Consider the following 21,066-nt stretch of genomic DNA (forward strand, 5'->3'; position numbering starts at 1 on the left):
TATTTACTCTAGTAGGAACACACTGGAGCATTTTTTTGTGGTATTTTCTTTTGTTCAAGAGCGGGACACTTGCACTTTAATGTTATAAAAAAAACACTTTTGCCACCGGATAGCAGCCTTCAAACTCCACTTCAGGCTTTACATTCACTTTAGTTATTCCCTAGCGTCATCAGTGAGACATGAAATACTCCAAATACTCAGTTCAATGTCTTTGTACTATATTGTGATGATTATACTCTCTTTGCGCACCAGAATGAAGCAGAGGACTTGGGAGCTTCAGATGTGTAAAGATAATGCACTCTTTTACATTACAAGTTTCTAAAAGAAGTTCCTTGGATGTAGTAATAAAGGTAGCTGCTTCCAGTTCTCCCGCGACACAACTAACTGTTTAGATTTACTGGCCAGCCTTTCTTTTCAGCTGTGACTTTAAACAAAAATAAAACCTGTACTTCTGGGCCGTTGGGACTGTATATAAGCAACACTGAGTCTATCAGCCGACAAGGAACTAAGGCCATCAACGCCAAACCTACCGCTATCATGCTAAAAACAAAATTGCGGCTGCTGAAGTTTACCTAATCATTAATGAGCTTTGGTTTTTCTGTTGCTGTTCATATTTCAGCGCTGCGCAACAAAAGTGAAAACGTTATTATGCAATTTCTTTTATAATAAGGGAGTAATTACTCATTGACGTCCACTCGAGCGCAGCCATACGGCTACAAAGGAAAGCTATACAGCTTTCACAGAAAGTTCGTAGTTAAAGAAAAATTCGTCCTGGTCCGGGGTTCGAACCCGGGACCACCGCTACACCGGAGAAGTCGTTCTACCAATTGAGCTAACCGGGACGGCAAGCTTATGGTAGGGCGAGAGCGAATTGATCAATAACTCGAAGTGGGAACAGTGTTGACCAAATATTGAGGGGAATCCCCCAAGGTGGAGTAGATTTGTAATAAGGGAGTAATTACTAATTGACGTCCAGCCGAGCGCAGCCATACGGCCACAAAGGAAAACTATACAGCTTTCACAGAAACTTCGTAGTTAAAGAAAAATTCGTCCCGGTCCGGGGTTCGAACCCGGGACCACCGCTACACCGGAGCAGTCGCTCTACCAATTGAGCTAACCGGGACGGCAAGCTTATGGTAGGGCGAGAGCGAATTGATCAATAACTCGAAGTCGGAACAGTTTGGACCAAATATTTAGGGGAATCCCCCAAGGTGGAGTAAATTTGTAATAAGGGAGTAATTACTCATTGACGTCCACCCGAGCGCAGCCATACGGCCACAAAGGAAAGCTATACAGCTTTCAGAGAAACTTCGTAGTTCAAGACAAATTCGTCCTGGTCCGGGGTTCGAACCCGGGACCACCGCTACACCGGAGCAGTCGCTCTACCAATTGAGCTAATCGGGACGGCAAGCTTATAGTAGGGCGAGAGCGAATTGATCAATAACTCGAAGTGGGAACAGTGTTGACCAAATATTTAGGGGAATCCCCCAAGGTGGAGTAGATTTGTAATAAGGGAGTAATTACTCATTGACGTCCACCCGAGCGCAGCCATACGGCCACAAAGGAAAGCTATACAGCTTTCACAGAAACTTCGTAGTTAAAGAAAAATTCGTCCTGGTCCGGGGTTCGAACCCGGGACCACCGCTACACGGGAGCAGTCGCTCTACCAATTGAGCTAACCGGGACGGCAAGCTTATGGTAGGGCGAGAGCGAATTGATCAATAACTCGAAGTCGGAACAGTTTGGACCAAATATTTAGGGGAATCCCCCAAGGTGGAGTAGATTTGTAATAAGGGAGTAATTTTTCTTTAACTACGAAGTTTCTGTGAAAGCTGTATAGCTTTCTTTGTGGCCGTATGGCTGCGCTCGGGTGGACGTCAATGAGTAATTACTCCCTTATTACAAATCTACTCCACCTTGGGGGATTCCCCTAAATATTTGGTCTACACTGTTCCCACTTCGAGTTATTGATCAATTCGCTCTCGCCCTACCATAAGCTTGCCGTCCCGGTTAGCTCAATTGGTAGAGCGACTGCTCCGGTGTAGCGGTGGTCCCGGGTTCGAACCCCGGACCAGGACGAATTTTTCTTTAACTACGAAGTTTCTCTGAAAGCTGTATAGCTTTCCTTTGTGGCCGTATGGCTGCGCTCGGGTGGACGTCAATGAGTAATTACTCCCTTATTACAAATCTACTCCACCTTGGGGGATTCCCCTAAACATTTGGTCAACAATTTCTTTTATTTGTTCGATTAACACGTACTAGAGTTCGAGGAACTCTCCATGTAAGTAGGTAGGCATACATTTCCTTTGAAGAGCCAAGTTCACAGCTCGCAAAAGAAAAAAAAACTTCATTGCTGATTGAAGCCGGTACAGTGCGTCACGGTATGCGTCGTTGACATGGTTCGAAATTTCAGTCCGGCTTTTGTTCACCCACGTGGCATGACGGAGCACGTACTATTGCACCGAGACCCCACAGAGCCGAAAGCCTGCCGCCACGAGGCATACCTGTGGGCTCTTTCGCCTCTTCAGTGAGAGTTCCCTTGAGGGGATTCACACAGTGAATAGGAGGCCACTGAAAACCTCTACCTTCTTTGCGAGTGCCCTACTTCAGTATTCGCCCAGAAATAGTGCGCGACATTAAAGTCCCTAGTATGCCAACTTTGGTGAGCAAGCAGTAAATAGACACGCAGCTTCCGCAAGGATAAAGCAGAGTTAGCGATGCTAATAAGAAAGAAAAAAAATAAGCAACCGACGATGGTAAGGTTCTCCCAAACAAGTTGTCTCATATTGAAAAAGTACAGACCCGCAGATTAGATTGAACAGCCTGGCATGAAATTTGTGGCTAGGAACAACCTGTGCTAAGCCCTAAGTGCAGAACATTAATCTCTTCAAATCTCGCCGAGTTGCCCTCAGCGCTGAATTAGCTACCAGAACGTGGAAAGAAACAAAAAAAGATTGTTATCGAGTTAAATTTACACGATGCTATTTATAATGCATAAATAACGTATGTATGATAAAATATATACGCGAAAATAAAAATATGGTATTTTATATCTTCCTTAAACCACCTGAAAATAAGTTTGTGCTAGAAAGGACACTGCCGCCGCGGTGGCTCAGTGGCTATGGTGCTCGGCTGCTGGCCCGAAAGACGCGGGTTCGATCCCGGCCGCGGCGGCTGAATTTCTTTGGAGGAGAAATTCGAGGCCCGTGTACTGTGCGATGTCACTGCACGTTAAAGAACCCCAGGTGGTTGAAATTTCCGGAGCCCTCCACTACGGCGTCTCTCATAGCCTTATTCGCTTTGGGACGTTAAACCCCATAAACCAACCAAACCAACAAGAAAGGACACTGAGCCCGAACTAAAAGCTTGAAGGTTTTAAAAAGCGCTATGTCTCTTCCCCTCGTCAACTTTTCTCCTTGTGCCGCTGCGCTGTAGAGTTGTAGTGTAGCAAAGCATCATGAACTGTAGTGCTCACAATGCTTCGTTCATTACATTCTAGCAGAATAATTTTAGTTCCGTCACAACGTTTCTTTGCTGCTCTTTTACGAGCAGTGCTTGACCGCAAAGTGAAGACATTGCCGGCCCCTGAGTTCATTATATGTAAGTAATGTCCAACTCAAAGGCTTATTTAGGCAGGTAGAGTATTAAATCCGCTAGAATAGTTTTGATCTACATGGTGCGGTGCCAAGTTTAAGCTTCCTTGGGGCAACAGGAATATGTTTCATTCGAGGAAATTGAGAAAATTTTGGCGCTAACCCTAAGTGTGTAGGGGAGTTTATGATGGAACTCGGGACAATTTAATTTTTGTTGTATGTTTCGAAGGAATTAAGCCCGGGATATTCGATACACCAAAATCTAAATCAATCCAACAACTTGTTCTCCTCAATTGACCGTTCCTAAACAGAGCCGTTCTTTAAGCCAATTACGAGAGCTTTCCGCTGTAGCCTCTCACACATTGATTTTGTGATTCACACGCAGACCCACCGTTCGGAGACCAATCGTCGCTACGATGGAGCGACAGGGTGGGGCAAGCGCGTATTACTAAAACAACATTGTCCTAGACAACGCACAATCAAAAAATCAAAATCAAGAATGTTTCCTCACCCCCCGCGTACCCCTAGAGGGCTGGTTCATCCAGCAGTGGATTTGCCTCATAGCGCACATAGCTGTTTAGCAATTCAGCTTTCTTTGTATTTGCAGTACCGCTTGAACGAAGACTGCAAACGCAAATGTTTGCATTGTCTCTCTTTGAATTACGAAACGCCACTTGGGTACTCCCTTAGAGTCTGTTGTAACTACTCTAGGTCTCTGATGTCCTCGAGGGGAAAAAAAGTGCGCAAGAGCAGAAATAGCCGAGAGTTTCCCAAGTAGGCTTAACAAACTCATCAGCATCGCCACCAACTCTAGAAACGCGGTGGATTCGATGCCAGTCTTGAAGGCCTTGTAAGAAAGGTTGAGCAACAAATCTCTTGAGAGTGGACGAAGGGTCTTCGGAGAGACGAAAACAAGATATTTCGACATGCTAAAGGCCAAACCTACAGGCAGGATATTATGATGGTGAGAAGGAGTAAGTGATGCGAGTACGAATTTATCTGATGCGCGGGCTCTAAAATTCTCCGCGTTTACTGGGTCTGCTGTGCAGCCCGTGTTTTCAAGAAAATACTATGGCTATGTTTCACGTACTCCTTGGAGAGGCACGTCGGAAGTATGCAGGCAAAGCAGCCCAAGTAATCGGGCCAATATTGGAAACGCATTGGCGAAAGCTTGGCCTACAAAGGACGAGAGTGAAGCCATCCATTTGCTATATTAAGTCAATTTCCTGTTGTGCTAGGGGTGAATTAATATACAATAGGCGCCAAATGATTCAGTATGCTTCTGAAGTTTTAAAGAGTTTCTAGACGAGGTATTTGGGGCTCATTGAGTAGCCCTTAAAGGGCCACTGACCAGGGTCCGGACATTTTTGAAAAACAAGCCCACTGCATAGATGAGGCATCGAAGATAAGCTCTGCAAAATACTAGAGCCATGCGCGCCCCGAAAAGCTGCGAAAATTCAAATCAAAGCCCGTTCGTTCTTTCCCTCCTTCAAAAACGGGCCCCGCCCACTACTCTGCACCCCGCTGACGTCAAGGGTGGCTACTTTCGCTAAAGGCACTCCATTGGTGCATCGTTCTGACTGACGGGAGAAGGTTGGGCGTAGCCTTGGCGTCGCGTCGTCTGCACAAGGCTTTCCGCAGCGCCTTCTGTTCTGGCTCATGCCTCCAAACCCGCATGAAGGAAAAAAAAAAAACTGCGGAGGGAGCGTGCGGCGACAGCCTTGAACCCTTGCCATAAAAAGTAAAAAATAGTAAAACTGAGGGAGTTGGTTCGCCCCCCCCCCCTCCCCCCCCGCCGTGATCACGTCACGAGAAGCTCTGCGTGCGCGCTCCCTTCTCAGTTTCTTTTCTTCTATGCGAGCCCCCCAAAACAAGGTTTTAATTAGTAGTGCAGCAGAGCCTTTCCCTCGCTCGTCCACTTGAGCGCTCCGCATAGACACCGCTTATCCTCCATGCATCTTGCGTACGCCCTGACTCCAATGAACGACATGGGCTTCGGAGCGGAGAAAAGACACAAACACACAGAACACAAACACACATGAAGAAAAGCAAACGGGCGGTTGCCGGGTCCGCACTTCGCCGTGTGTTTCGAACAGAAACGACTTCCGCCCATCCGCTCGTGAAACGGTGGGGAGGCCTAAAAAAAAAAATGAAAAGGTGGCTCGCTAACTGGGAATGACAAACAGATGTATGAAAGGGTGCGCTCGCTAACAAGTCTAGGTGGTCGAGCCGATCGCGCCTCTCGATCGTTCAGTGTGCGGAGAAAATGCGACGACGCTGTTTCAGCCCCAGCAGCAAAAACCAAGAAAAGAATTCTATTGAAGGCGGGGCCATGACGTAGCCCCGTGACGCACTCCACAGACACCACGCCTCCGGCTTACGTCGGAGAAGGAAGGGGTGATTTTGCCTTGCCGAGCCTACTCGACGAGGAGCGGGAGAGAAGAATTTCGAGGAGGGAATGGAAGGAGAGGAGGCTCGCTGAAAGAGAGGTAGAGAGTGTCTGCTGAGCTGGGGTGGTCCGTGGCCCTTTAACAATTTATGCCTCTGAAGTCTGCCGACGACCCTGGTGACTCCGCGAGCTGAAGGGATAAAGTTCATCGAAATATTGGTCAAATTATTGTTCATGTTTGTTTCCTTCCCTCTCATGTCACTTCATCGCCCTTCGCTATAGTGCATGAAGTCATTTTAAGTAAATACTTTTGATGTAATGTGCCAACTGACTAATGGTGAAAGATAGAAAATGATACACAATTATGAATTGTGCCCTTCATAGCATCAATTATAGCTCCACATAAGCGGTCAGTAAATGCTCTATCTGCTTAGACAACTTTATTTTTGGCCAGGAAAACAGAGGTGCAAAGGGGAGACGCCAATTTCTAAGGCGAAATTTTTAAAATTTTTTTAGCAGAGCAAAGGAAATTTACTAGAAGAAACTTGCAGAAAGCCTGGCGTGACAACAAAACACAATAAGACTGCAGTTACCCTCAAGTTACCTAAAGATTGATCGATGGAGTGATGTTCAGCAAATATTTTTTGCAGCCTGAAGTTTTCTACACTGAAGATTGCACTCAGCATTGTCATGATGAATTGGTGCCGAATTTAGGAATTTTTAAAAAATCCCAAAAAACCACTCCATCAAGAATTTATGAACAAAGACAATGCAGCAAGCCGGAGAAAGATCCTAGGAGCCATTGTCGTGCTACCATTTCTGCAAGGACAGTTGTTGGGTGAAAAACATAATTCAGAAAACTGGCACTCAAGCTGTACACGCAGTTCATATCCATCAAAGTGTCCCATGAGTGTAATATTCAGTGTCGTTGGCTGTTGTGGCCTTGTAGGTGCGTGACTCTGATAGGCGGAGAATCGCTGTGAAACCAGCTTTCCGGTGACACGAATCTTGCCGCGAGCAGCAGTGCACACGCCGAGACATCACGCTTGAAAATCAATTTATTCCGCAAAGATTTCGTGCACTTTTTGGCTACCTACGATCACAAGAATATTTTTTTATGTCATTTCTCGACTATTTTCGAGCATAACTTTTCACCATGTGATCAAAAAGACTGGATACCTTTTTCATGCAATGTAAAAATTTGTGTTTTCATTTTCGTGGTTTGAAAGCCAAGTCTCCTGTAGAAACAAAGAAGCAACAAAAGAATAAATGAACGTGTACCCCTAATAAAAAGGGAACGCAACACGTTCAGCCTCCCGCGGGAGAGGGTAAGCACTTTTTCTAACTTCCGCAGCTCCTCGATACATAAGGCAGCGTAATGCAGAAAGTTTTCATGCCGCTTTCCTAACACCGCTGCCCGCAACATCACAGCGGCATGTTTTATTCAGCGTTCGACGAAGCAATTCGTGGAATCCGCGGAACGTCGCTTTTTCGGAAAAGATGCGCTTACGCCACCAGTAGTGTCAGCAACAGCGCTGGAGGCCATTAATAACAGCGCTGCCTATGCGAGCAAATAGAAGATTGCTAGAACCAAAGGGGCTGAGGAGATCACCGCGGAAATTTTGCCACACAACGGAGTCCTGTAAAATCCTTAGGGGGTGCTCCGGCGTCCTGCATGGTGCGGTAACGAAATAATCATCATCATCAGCCTGACTACACCCACTGCAGGGCAAAGGCCTCTCCCATGTCTCTCCAGTTAACCCTGTCCTCCGCCAGTTGCGACCACCATATTCCCGCAAATTTCTTAATCTCATCCACCCGCCTAATTTTCTGCCGCCCCCTGCTACGTTTGCCTTCTCTTGGAATCCACTCCGTTACCCTTAAGGACCAGCGGTTATCTTGCCTTCGTATTACATGCCCTGCCCAAGCCCACTTTTTCCTCTTGATTTCAACCAGGATATCATTAACGCGGTTTGTTTTCTCACCCACTCCGCCCGCTTCCGATATCTTAACGTCACACCTATCATTTTCCTTTCCATAGCTCGCTGCGTTGTCCTTAACTTAAGCTGAGCCCTCTTTGTTAGCCACCACGTTTCTGCCCCATAGGTGAGTACCGGTAAGATACACCTTTTGTATACTTTTATCTTGAGAGATACTGGTAAACTGCCATTCATGATCTGAGATAACCTGTCATATGCGCTCCACCCAAGACGAGCTTAAATTATATTAATATTTGAAAATTATACCGTTGAAAGAGGGGTGCCGCCGCTTCGGGCGAAATTTTCGTTGGGTCTGGAGCACCTTACTCAACCACTCTCTATATTGCGTGATGCTGTGAGAGCGAGAAATGATTCAGGTGAATGTCCCTTTCCTCCGAATGTCGAACTGTAGTAACCTGCATCTGCAAGCAATGGTTCACTTAGACCTCACTGACAAATTTACAAATTAGTAGATATGCACAGCCTATGTATTGTAATATACTGTCTTTGTATGGCTCACGAATTGGGCACGTTTTCCTGGAAACAAGGATCCGCCTAATTAAAAAGCGTCCCATGAATTACTTGTTTCTACTAAAGCATTAGAAAAGAAACAAGGCAAACTTCGGAAAACTAGAAACAGAGTGAAGCAAAAGTTCAGCGTGTGAGCAAGTGCAAATGTTTCAACCAGCAAGCGAGGTTTCTTACGCAAAACGAAAATAAAAACAACAATTATAATTTAGAATGCGGGGAGCAGGTGCCTTTCTTTATTTATATACAAATTGCTTTCCTTCTCCAGCCTTCTTGGACAAAAATTTTTAATCGAAAATAATTTAAGGTATTGGTAAGGAAATATTAAAGCTAATAGTTCATTTTTACGAGGCATAGAAATACTCCCTTTTAAAGCTTTTTCATCGGTCGCACCGCCCAGTTAAGACTACGTTAAGTAACCAAGGGGCACGTTTTGGTGACAGCAAAAACGGTTATTGAGAAAAGAAATGCAAACTTGCCGAGGCGAGATCAGCGAATACGTCGATTGTTATAGAGAAACCTTCCAATATATTTAAAAAATGCGTTCGTAAACTCTTTCCGGTTGAAAATTGCTTTTGCCCACAATTGCTAGGTATAGAGTCCCGTAAGGTCGAGAAAAGTAGAAGTCTAATTGCCATCTACTTTGTGTATATGTTTCTACGATTGTCAAGACTTACTCTAGCGTCCGCTGTAAATTTCTACCGCCACTTTGTACTAATATATGTATTACCACAAAATCATTTTTGCTTCTTGTCATGCATTGCTTGCAGTAGTGAGTTGGTAATTTTTAAAAAATATTTCTTCGGCAATGACCCGAAATCACGAAAGCTTGCCCTTTTTATATGGAATGCGCAACAGAAATGCGTCCTTTTGTATACTCTTTCAGATGTACCTATATGAACGACATTACAGTGATTGTACTTTCCGTGTATTCTCGTTATTCTGATGAGACAATTTGCGTTAACTGTAGAAGGGTAAATATAGTATACAAGAGAAAAGTATACAACAGCTGTATCCTACCGGTACTCACCTATGGGGCAGAAACGTGGAGGCTAACAAAGAGGGTTCAGCATAAGTTAAGAGCAACGCAGCGAGCTATGGAAAGGAAAATGATAGGTGTAACGTTAAGAGATTGGAAGAGGACGGAGTGGGTGAGGGAACAAACGCGGGTTAATGACATCTTAGTTGAAATCAAGAGGAAGAAATGGGCTTGGGCAGGGCATGTAATGCGAAGGCAAGATAACCGCTGGTCCTTAAGGGTAACAGAGTGGATTCCAAAAGAAAGCAAACATAGCAGGGGACGGCAGAAAGTTAGGTGGACGGATGAGATTAAGAAGTTTGCGGGGATACATCTTCGGCAACTGACAAAGGACAGGGTTAATTGGAAAGACATGGGAGAGGCCTTTGCCCTGCAGTGGGTGTAGTCAGGCTGATGATGATGAGTAAGGTGTTACCTAATTCTTCAAACGCCCCGTGAGTGAGCGTCTTATCTCTCTATGAGAGAGATTTAAAACTTTCTAAAATGGTATAGTTTAGAGAAAACATCACAAAGTACTCAAATCCACATCGAGGGCAAAGATTTCCATCACAAAAAAGCTTGTGCCAGGAAGCGAGCCTGCGAAGTTCTGAGACGACCGCCTTCATTAACACCTGCTCCATAAAGGGTGAACATCACGCTGCCTATTTCCCTTCTTGTTTTCTTCTTCTTCAGGCGTTGCAAAGGACTGATCTAGCTTCAATAAAAGAAAACAAAACAGCAGAGGGAATCAGAAGTGGCTCCACCCTTTTGCGGCCACCTACGCTTTTACGTCGTAGCTTCGACCCCTTTTCTCAAGTGCTCTGTGGAATGTGATGCAGTAAAAGCAGGATTAACTGTGGGAGCAGCGCTGTGCTACTAGACAGATAGCCTGAGAAAATTGGCAACACGAAGCATTAGTTAGTCAGTGCCAACTACATGCCGTTGCACTGCGACCTAGATTAGCCGCCATTTCGGGTGATTGTTATATTATTCCTAGCTAATACTATCTTCGGATAGTCACAGGCTGTACTACAAATGTCTAGTAAACTACCTTTTGGTGGTGAAAGCTTATTCTAAAGATACAAAAGCTAATACTTTATTGTCAAAATACGCAGGAAATAAATTAACTCACCTGTGGTGCGAGCTCACACATTACTGTCTGTTGTCGCGAATTAGCGACCTAGCATTTGCAAGCCGTATGCTCATTAATATGTGGAGCGTGGGTAAGAAGTTTAATCCGATCTTGTTTTCGCAAGACAGAACTTACAGGCCAGAAAGTTTTGCAGCTTTGTGAGCAAACACTGAGAATAAAAAGCCGGTGCTATCCGGTGTCCATGAAATACTATAATCTATTTTCGGGCGGATTTCGTGGACCAAACGGGAAGAAATCTCAAGCATAAATACTTTTTACTCTGCCCGGGCCTTGGAGCTGATTCGAGGTCTACGATTTTACCTACCACACCACTAGCTGCACAAAATAGAGGAAGTTCTAAATTTTCGCAGTCAGAAGTATTCTCAGCGTTGAAATTTTTCTCACATAAGGTAGCATAATACAAGGATATCGGTTTCTTTTCATGATTATGATGATGATGATGATGATGATGAATGAACATAACTTGGAAATTAAAAGTTAGTTTTCAATCCCCAAACCGTAATATGCCGTGTGTGTGAATTTATAGATGCCCGCGCGGAGATAGAGAAATTTCGCGGTTTCAGAGGAGCGCTCTTGTCACTATTTTCTGTAAACTTTTTTTCATTCCTTTTTGTGCCGTATTGATTTTCTTCTTATCTCAAGTGACAACTGGAGGCATATTGGGAGCAAAATGGCCAGCCGTGCACGACGCAGTCATCCGACACCATTTATTAGTTCTACTCCTGGCTGCGTTCCCTACGCCTGACAATGCTTGATTTTTGTGTACTATGTTGTTTACTATATTGTCGTTTACTAATTCTATTTGCCTCTACGAGCGCTTTGGTGGAAACCTTTCGTGGAGGCGTACGTTCTTCAAGAGTTTGTTCTCTTGAAATGGAAATGTCTAGACGAACACTTAACTTTCATTATATCGCTACTTAAGTATACCATGTTTGTGTTCGGAAACAAATATTTGTGGGTGAGGCATTACTTATCACTCGTCACTTAATTAGGGCGAAAGGCATTGCTCTATAAAGGAAGCACTAATGAAAACTCGATGAACGCCGAGGTGGTCCCGCAACTAGTGACATATGATTGCTGCGGGAAAAAAAATAAAGCACTTGCAAATCTTTTCGGTTCAGTAAAGGCTTGATTCTTCATTTTGGTTTAGAATATAACAGAGCTTGTCATCGCCGATTGAGATGCGGTAGGACTGCACATGATTACCATAGCACGGCCGCTAATTTCGGAGGTTTCGGACGAAATAAACCTTGTGGGCTGCGTATTTTTGAGAAAGATGTACTTGTATTCAACGTTGTGACACAGAGATGAAGAAAGGGAAAAACGATTTAACAACCCGTTGGGTGAGCAGCGTCTGGGCATTGTATTTGATGCCCCTCCTACTCCTTTCTTAGAGATCATTTATTTCTTTGAGAGCTTTGTAGAGAATACTTGTTAACAAATTCACTGCTTCTCGAGACTAAACTTGTGAATGGCGGCAACCATTTTATTAAGCGTTTCCAGTTATAAGTTGCACTCTTTTGGAATACCGATCTTAGCACATTTTTACTTCCCGAATCATGTATGTCTCTTCACACCCTGTTCAGCGCTGCCGTCAGTCACTTATAGCGCTGTGTGTGTCTACTCGTTCTTGGTCTCTTGTCCTGTTTGCACTATTGCGCCGAAGCATGAACCAACAAGCCCGAATTTCAACATTGTCAGTCAGGCAATAGTTGATTTGACAAGCAGTCTTTGCCGTCGACGGCAGTAGCGTTCTGGAAGAAAAGATCTGAACAGAAAGTGATTTGTTATTATTAATTGCTTATTCAGACACTAGCACAATCTTGGGGCTTCATCGAGTTAATTTGACCTGATGTTGCGTTGGGTATGCGTCCATTGGCCCAAGCAGGTTCCGGCGCATTTAAAGAAGCTGGCCTGTCTTATGAACCCTTTTTTTGATCTTACGTTAAGAGCTACACCTTTTTTATCTGTTTATTTAAAAGGAAAACCTTTCCTTCTCCTTCGTCTCAAAGGAAAAATTGAAATTGCCCAGCAGCTGCATCGGGCTCGGTGAAAAATCAAATTAAGTTTTGTGCAAAGCAGACGCGCACACCGCGTTCAACACTCCAATACACTTGGGGAATCCTGAAGACAATTTCGTACAGAATCCACTCGACCGGCTCGCCTTGTGAACCGTGAGCGGGTTCACTGCGAAGGCTTCCTCAGGAAAGAAATAAGGCTGATCTCGAAGCTTGGTAGTAAAAAGGGTATGGTTCCAGCAATTGTAGGTACGCCACCTTCATTACGCAAGCAACAAAGACTGGCTCAGAGTGAGAATAGAACCGGGCAAGAACTCATTTCGCTGCGTACAGAGAGACACAGAAGCTGAGCTGAATAGCTGCGACTCACTGAGCTCTGCGCCCTGTAGGGCCGGCTGCGTACCTAGAAAACTGTGCCGTACCATCAGCGTCGAATGAAACGCAACTGAAAAACTCAAACCCGAGTACAAAAACTGAAGAACACTACTTTCCTGGGAACGAAATACAGGGGACAAGCTTCTAAAAAAATGTTCTTTAGTTCTCTAAAGAAAAAATCACCTGAGTCACTATTTTGACTATTTTACTTAAGATCACATTTTGCTGCTCGCATCTCATTTGTCGTTAGTATTGCGAGTACTACTGTACCGAGCGTCACCCTACTTCGCGTCCTTTTAGCGTAAGTTCCCAGACACCCTTAAAGAGGGGGAACTCAAAGGAGATGCCCTTGATTCAGCGTGGCAAGTTCTGCGGAGACCAGCTACCAAATGACAAGAGGTTTTTGGCCGTTTGGTGCCCAGCTTTCGCTTGTCGCAAGACAGAGAATGGGTCGGCGCCAAAGGTTCACAAACAAAACAAAGTTCATACAGCAATAAGGCGATACAGAGAATTTCACAATCACTTGTACAAGCACATACAAAGTTACTAACGAAGTAATGTAAGTCGTGCAAAGTTAAACTCAAGAGAGGTTACAATAAAAAGGGATATTGTACCTAAAGTGCACTACCAGAACAGAGAGGCAAACAAACAAAACCCAATTTGTTCACCAGGCACTGCTACAGTCCGACGACCAGAGGTACGCGGCGGTGCCGTCCCGCAGACTGGCGCGTGCTGCCTCGTTTGACCGTGGCTGGGACGAGTGATGTTGTCCCGGAAGTCGAGCGGGTGCGCTGTACGGAAACTGAAATGGCGGCTCGGGCTAAACTGACAGCGGTCAACGCCCTTCTTGTATAGGCTTGGTCCGCGTCTTCTTGTTCTACGCGCCAAAGTAGGCGCGCACATACACACAGTATCGGCCGTGCAGTCTTAGCATACGCAAGGCTATGCCCTCTCCGCCGGATTGGAGTAAAAGCATCTTCAACACTCTAGAACAATCGACGGCAATCCCCTCGCGCGCCGCGTCGGCGAGCGGTAGGGGAGGGGGCAGCCATGCACACAAGGCTAGTCACTCACCGGGGTTTCCTTCTACCTTGTTTTACGACGCGCGCCGGCGAGAGCCGTCCGCGCGGCGCTGTTTTTTATTTCTTTTTTATGCGAAGCATATTAACGTAGGTTTCGGGCCTTCGCGCGACGCCCGGCGGTGGCCACCATTGACCTTTCACCATTGACCTTCAAGTGACCTTCAAGTAGGTCACGTGACATGACGTCACGTGATTACGTCACGCCGGCTGCAGATGGGGCCTTATATCGCGCCGTCGGACGTCGCCCGGCGGAGGCCTCCACGCTTCGGTTCGCGCCGTCGCGCGCGACGCGGCGGCGGCGCCACAATCGCTGCATCACGTGATATGTGACGTCACGCCAGGGATGAGGCGGCCGCCGCCCGCCGTCGCGTCAGTCTCTGTGCCCGCAACCGCGCCAGCGTCTTTGCGCCGGGCGTGTATGCGGTCAAGGTGCCTCCAAACGCTAAGGTCATGCTTCGCATCCACTGGGCTTAACCTTGATATGCCTCCAATTTTTTTTCAAACTTGCGCCGAATTTTGTGACACCGAGAAAGTCTGGAGAAGAGCATTTTTCAGCGGGAAATTGTTTGTGAACGCAATTTTATGATATATCGTAAGATTTCACTATAAAAATCAGTATATCCAGCGATCCTCCCAGCAGGCTTGCATTTTTTATATCAGCGTTCCTGCTGCCGTTATATACGTTCCCATTGGTTTTTTTTATGGCAGTCTTTACTCGGTGCGAAGTGTGGTAAAACTTTAAAAGAAATGTTTTGCTGTGTTCGGAAGAATTACTTTCAATATTTCTATACCAGTACATTAGAATACTAGAATATTCAAAATTTTTTTCAGAAATGCTGAAAATGGTTGTGGTGTGTTATTTGAGCAAGCAGATGAAATTAAGAGAAATCGTGAAGGGCAGAAATGAATGCGGCGCCGTGCTGGTCAGAACTTCGCAATAGCTAGCAAACACCTACAAAATTATTCAGTGAATTACAACTCCACATAGAGCCGTGATACCGAGAGCCAAATTACCGAACATGCATTTTTGTTAGCCTACAGACTAAATGGAATTTTTAGCAGGCACTAGCCACGTATTACTGTATCCTGGCTAGCATAGATTTAATAGGGCTGGTTTTGTTTATGGTTTATGGGGTTTAACGTCCCAAAGCGCCTCAGGCTATGAGAGACGCCGTAGTGAAAGGCTCCGGAAATTTCGACCACCTGGGGTTCTATAACGTGCACTAACATCGCACAGTACGCGGGCCTCTAGAATTTCTCCTCCAAAGAAATTCTAGCCGCCGCGGCCGGGATCGAACCCGCGTCTTTTGGGTCAGCAGGCGAGCACCATAACCAGAGCTACAAGATTCTACATGCATTTAAATTTACTCATAAAAATCTCTCCGACGTTTCAAGTTTTGCCGCGGACAACATTGAGCATCGGAAACAAGGCCGTACACGTACCATTCCTTCCTTTCTCGAAATTACGTCTACCGTCAGGCACTTGTACACCCCATGGCGAGAGAAGACTTCTTGGGAGGCTCCACTCGTGGTCAATACGCACACCTCTTGCCGGTGGCCTACCCGAGTTGAAGTCATTTTGGCGTATATTTTTCGTTACTTCATGTGATGGGCCCAGGAATGGCCGGCTTTAGTCATATATATACTTGTATTGTTACTCCGATTGGGCTCCGTGGCGCTAGGCTGCGCGCAGAGTAGAGGAAAACGAGGTTAAAGCGCGAGTACCAGCCAATTCGCCACAGTGGGTACGCGCCATTATCTTCTTGGGGAGAACAACAACAACTCGGGCTGTGGTTAACCTGACGCTAGCCGTTCCCAGTTCTCACCCATTTTCCCGCTCATCTTGTAAATAAACTCTCTTCGTAACAACTCGGTAGATGTGGTAGGTTTATGATAATGTATCCTATATTTTTACTTTCGGAGTGCAAGTCTTTTACATGAGGCTTTCGTATCGATCTTCACTTGTGCTTTTATAATCTTATCAGATTTGAGCGCATAAAAAATATGCCATTATTACTTTTAACGCAATGCATTTGTGACTACCTTAACTGGTTACCACAGAGCATTATTTACATCCCTGAGTATCGCAACGGTAAATAACTGAATCGCCATCATTTTGTTCACTGTTAGCAGACAGGTAATTTTCGCTAAAATCAGTATAATTTTTGGAAGTACTACAGCGCCAAAAAACCCAGTCGGAAGGACTGTTGGGAGTGTACTTTTCCGTGTACAGTAAATGCTCGGTAGTGCGTAAAATCAATTGAATTTTACACTATAACACGGGGTTGCCATTTTCACGCCACAGCTTCTGAGGGGCGCTTGGGGTCTCCGTTATTTTTCCGAAGTACAAGTCTGCGCAAAATATTCTAAACAGTCTGTTCTGACAGCACGAGCCAGGATAAGGTCTCGCCATACAATCTGAAAGAGATTGTGTGCACATAGTCGGCGTATCTGACGAGAGCCTCTCTCGCCAACACTTTTCTCCCTTGTAATATTTTTCCCCACAAGATGGTTAATGAATTGAATGGTGCAGCGGAGCTTTTATCTTTTGGGAGAAGGCAAACATTATGGACGAAGCTCCGACTCGGCCGAAATCCATCGATGTCTTCTCTTGCTGTCGCGGCTGCAGGTTCTGGTCGCAATATTCATGCACGATGGCGTTCCCTGTCTATTGTTTACAAAATAACCCGCTTAGCCACGTCGTTATGCGTGTCCACCACGAAAGGTATATAACCATAGTAATCATTCTCTGTACCATATCAAGTTTCACCGTCTCCAGACAAGCACAATGCCGAGCTGTGCCCACATCATCGACCATATGTACAACTGGTAATCCGCTCTCATCGAAACCGTCTTTTGTACACATTTACCCAGAGACCGTACTTTGTTACGGCACTGCATCGTACTTGTGTCTTCACTGTAGAATTTTGATTCATCAATACGCGCTCAAATTAGCCAAGGAAATAGGTCTTGTGCAGTTGTCAAGCTATTATTTTTTTTCTACTTACTGGATTGTATTAAATGCAGGAAGATGGCTTTTCAGAAAAATGTTGCTATGAAGGGATTTTTGTATTGGTAAGACCGGAGATGAGGCAAACGAAGTGACCGTGGTATTCTAAGCTGCGAATCATCATCGTCACAGTGATTTTTATCCTCGTTTTTTTATAGTTTTTCAGGTTATATCTCGCTGCCAGGCTACATAGTTACATCTGTGCCGCATAGGAGTCTCTCCGTATAAACTGCAATCACTCCTCTGCAGCTACAGCCACGCCAAGCCTATTGCAGGAATTATGCCCAGAGTCTTCGCATCTGATGTCCTAGGTCTATGTTTCCTTTCCCTTGTCGTCTGCTCTCTTGCCCTTCTCTACCATTTCGTATTTTCTGAACGATGTCATACATAATCCAAGTAGCCTGGAGCCGCCCGATTGTGCGCATGCGTGTGAAGACTATAGATGTGTTTCTTGCATATATCAATAAATCAGTTGTTAGTAGCGCTCCGTGTGTGTCGTTTCCTTTCTTTGTGTTCGTCTTTCGCGCTGAACCAAGTTTCAACTATGTCCCACCAACTAGCCCAGCACGAAGTTTTGTTAAACCATCACTGCAGGAACGAAAATATGTTAACAGCTGCTAGCCTTACATGCTTCATCAAACACTGCATATCACTTATAGTATCACTTTGTCCAGAACAAAAAATTTATACACTTAGCTGCTAGTTTTGGCACCACAGCTTACAGGATATAAACAAGAAAACAACTCAGAAATTGGGCTGTTTTGAAGCCAAATACGGCAACAGTACGAAAAAAAAGTAGGGGTTAATGTTAGCCATCGCATCAGCCCAGTCCTCTTCAAAAAACCTGACACGCTCCACAATCATAAACATTTCTGAAAATACAACAAAATCAGTCCAGCGCAGTCCTGACACAGCCATTTGCCCAAGCACTTGGTAATAGTACTCATGGCTACGGTCCAACCTGAATACACCTTGCTCATCCTTTTTCATGTAGTGTGAGTCTCCTATTTCTTCTAGTGCCTTGCCCTTTAAGCTGTACGGGCGCTTCACTTCAAAAAGGCCATGCTTTGGTTCTTCACACGGATCAAAGATGAAGCGGTCAGGTGACGCTCCCAACCATGGACAGGATGGGTCCACGAGTAGTCCACATCTAAAAGCCTCAATGTCGCGGCTTCTTGTCCTCATAGTGTAGATGCACCTGTGCACTGCTGGCTGCTCATTGGCAACTGCGTATCTGTGAAAAAAAATTAACAAAACTGGAAACAGGCACATAATTTTTATGCTTTGAACACACGGGTAGAAGTGGGAGAAGGGGTGCTAAATGTGTACTGGGAAAGTCAGAACAAACTACAACAAGCCCTTTGAAGGTGACCAAGACAGAACTCATCCAAAACTAATAGCTGCGGTACCTAACAGATTTCACAATGTTTACAAACAGTGTAGTGCACAGTAGATGTAAAGAAATATGAGCATAGACCTCACATGGAATCGCACTTTTTTTCTGGCGAGAAGGTTCGGTTAGTCTGCTGCATAGAAGTGTTTAAGAAGCTGCTACATCTATGAAATTTCCACTGGTAATTAGGCTGAATGTCGGTGTCAGTAAGTAATATCATTAAGATAATGAATGCTAAGAAGGAGCATAGGAAGAGAAACAGTAACTCATGTTCAGAGATTAATAGCAGCGGCTAACTGTAGTGCTATTTTCACTTCTATGGGACAAAAACTACGCGAGAGACATTTAAAATTTTTTTCTGGATGATGAAGCTTCCAGCCAAGTATGCCCATGCATAACAATGAACTAAAATGTAACCGCGAAACTTGTTACTGCCGTGAAGGCTAAAGTGAAATATTCAAGCATGCTTACTGTACTGCTCGCACTCGTGACAAGTCTTTTTGAGACGTGAAGTTGTGCAAGCCTTTCTCTGTCCAGGTTAGACGCTGTACGACAACTCCGAATGATGCAGCTGTCACACGGTGACGGCGTGCTGCTTTCCATGCATAACTACTAGCCTGCTGTCTTGTGTTCTGCTCAAAAGCTACAGCTTCCTCGCAGGAAATCTCCAAAGCCTGAGGAACAAGAAAAAGTCATAGTGCTTCAGAAATAATGCAAAAACCACCATATTACTGTTTAATAAGAGCTAAATATACTGCAAAAAAAGACAATGAGGATTCTTCAAACGAAAGCTCTCTTGACTGAAATGTGAATACGATGGCTTATGTAGACAGAAGTGAGGCGTTCTACTTTACAGAGGCATAAACTAGATACGTCAAGTACTCTGTACGTTCTAGCGAGCCAAGTTATAAATGGAATGCTTGGAGCCCTATCAGTAGCCAGTGCCTATAGCCTAATGTGACTGTATGTTGCACTTCGCTAATGTAACTGCCAAATCAGAATTTTTCACTCATGTATGTATCACATTTTTATTATCTTGTAATTTGTTCCAGGAGAGTGCATAAAATAGGCATTAGGATGTGCTTCCTTGCAATGTTTCAAAATTTATTTTATGGACATATGCAGGTTTGAACGCGCACATACATTTCCAGTCAATGCTGTGTAGAACTCAGTAGTCATGTCTCCTTTCACTGATTAAAGCAGAACCAGCAACACTAAAAGCACAGAATATTCAGAATTTAGCACTTCCTGGAATCGCCTCAATTGGAACCAACGCATTTCTTTTGAATCATGTAGCAGCGTTGCTTTAGCACACCCTCTTTACGTTATCTGCCAGCACCTTGGGTGCTGTGTTTGCACTGTTCCCTCTTAAGTTATCTCACCATAACTACATGGATATTATATTTACAACATTTGGGGCTATCATCACAACTGCCTAGCAAATAGTGCGCATTTTTAAGGTGAGTTCTCACACTACATAAACTTGTCTTTACTTGCAACCTATCAAGTGCCGACAATGAATGGATGCATACAGCTAGGGACTCACTTCCATGCAAACTCTGGTTGCACCTCTTCTAGTGACATATTCTGCAAAATTAAACCAAGTTACTATTTTCAAGCAAAATAAAATGTTTAGCAGCTGAAGCTTACTATGTTTTAGTGTTAGTTGCTGCATGGATAGAGCCCATACTGCCAAAATGTACCCACCTTAAGTATAGACACCTGTTCAGGAGGACAGCCAACGGAGCTATGCACCCACGCATTTGAGTCCTTGAACAGCTCCGGCCTAGTTGGTTGTTCACTTTTGCCATGCCCACACTGAATGTCAGGGGACAACATGACTTGAAAGCCATGGGGTACGAGGGGCTTTAAATATTGCAGGGGGCTCCCTAAAGGTGTGGGCGCAAGCATTGAATCGGCTGGAACGAGTGGACCATTATGGAGGTGCCTACTTAATGCAGATGGAGCTACTGCTGACAGCCGGGCACCTAGTCGGCGTATTCTCGAAGCAACGTCTGTGAATGAGGAATCTTCTTTGGCTGCCTCATAAAAGCGAGTCCTGAGGGGCTCACAAAGTCCTCCGTCCCGAACACGCCTCCAGTCGATAAACTCAAGTGGCAGTGGCGCAAGTGGTGTACTACGCGGACGTCGCCACTGTTGAGGGAGCTCTGTACTGGCAAGCTCAGGGGGTGGCTCCTAGTACCCGTCGCTCTTGAGAAGGACCAGGAGTTTGAGAGCTGCCATGGTATGGCTGCAGACACCACTTGTACCAGCTGCACACTGGCATTTCGACGTCGCAATGGATCCGCAGGCTTGTAATGTAAGCTCTACCTCATATGGCTGAGACGACTTTTTCTGGCTCCTGTAGCAGGTGCATTTCATGTGAACGTTCCCAGGGCTGCAATGAGTCAAATTATAATATGTTGCACACACTGTTTTGGCGCTTCACAAGTATGAAAACATTTCAGGTAACACCTCCCTATCAGACACTTGGAAGAAGCTATGGCACTTCATTGCACACCACTTTA

The 21,066-nt window shown here is 45.0% G+C and overlaps 1 protein-coding gene across 1 annotated transcript; it reads right to left on the bottom strand.

Annotated features, from left to right (window-relative positions):
- Positions 1–17,889: 17,889 nt before the first annotated feature.
- LOC149337558 (uncharacterized) lies at positions 17,890–20,377 on the bottom strand. The gene is made up of 3 exons (XM_089554454.1): positions 20,246–20,377; positions 19,010–19,212; positions 17,890–18,379 (listed from the first exon to the last, which is right to left on the bottom strand). The coding sequence occupies exons 1-3, from the start codon at positions 20,375–20,377 to the stop codon at positions 17,890–17,892; spliced, it is 825 nt and encodes a 274-aa protein (XP_089410580.1).
- Positions 20,378–21,066: the final 689 nt, after the last annotated feature.

The sequence above is a fragment of the Amblyomma mixtum genome, chromosome 7 (assembly GCF_055824585.1).
Source record: "Amblyomma mixtum isolate Tamu chromosome 7, ASM5582458v1, whole genome shotgun sequence".
In the NCBI taxonomy this organism is placed as follows: domain Eukaryota; kingdom Metazoa; phylum Arthropoda; class Arachnida; order Ixodida; family Ixodidae; genus Amblyomma; species Amblyomma mixtum.

Bases quoted from the DNA above. Each gene is read 5' to 3' on its own strand.
- LOC149337558 (XM_089554454.1), bottom strand. From the start codon at position 20,377: ATGTTGTCCCCTGACATTCAGTGTGGGCATGGCAAAAGTGAACAACCA. The intron at 19,213-20,245 runs GTGGGTACATTT...CTTGTTCCTCAG, and splicing joins AACAGGTGTCTATACTTAAG to GCTTTGGAGATTTCCTGCGA. The intron at 18,380-19,009 runs GTAAGCATGCTT...TTTTTTTCACAG, and splicing joins TCACGAGTGCGAGCAGTACA to ATACGCAGTTGCCAATGAGC.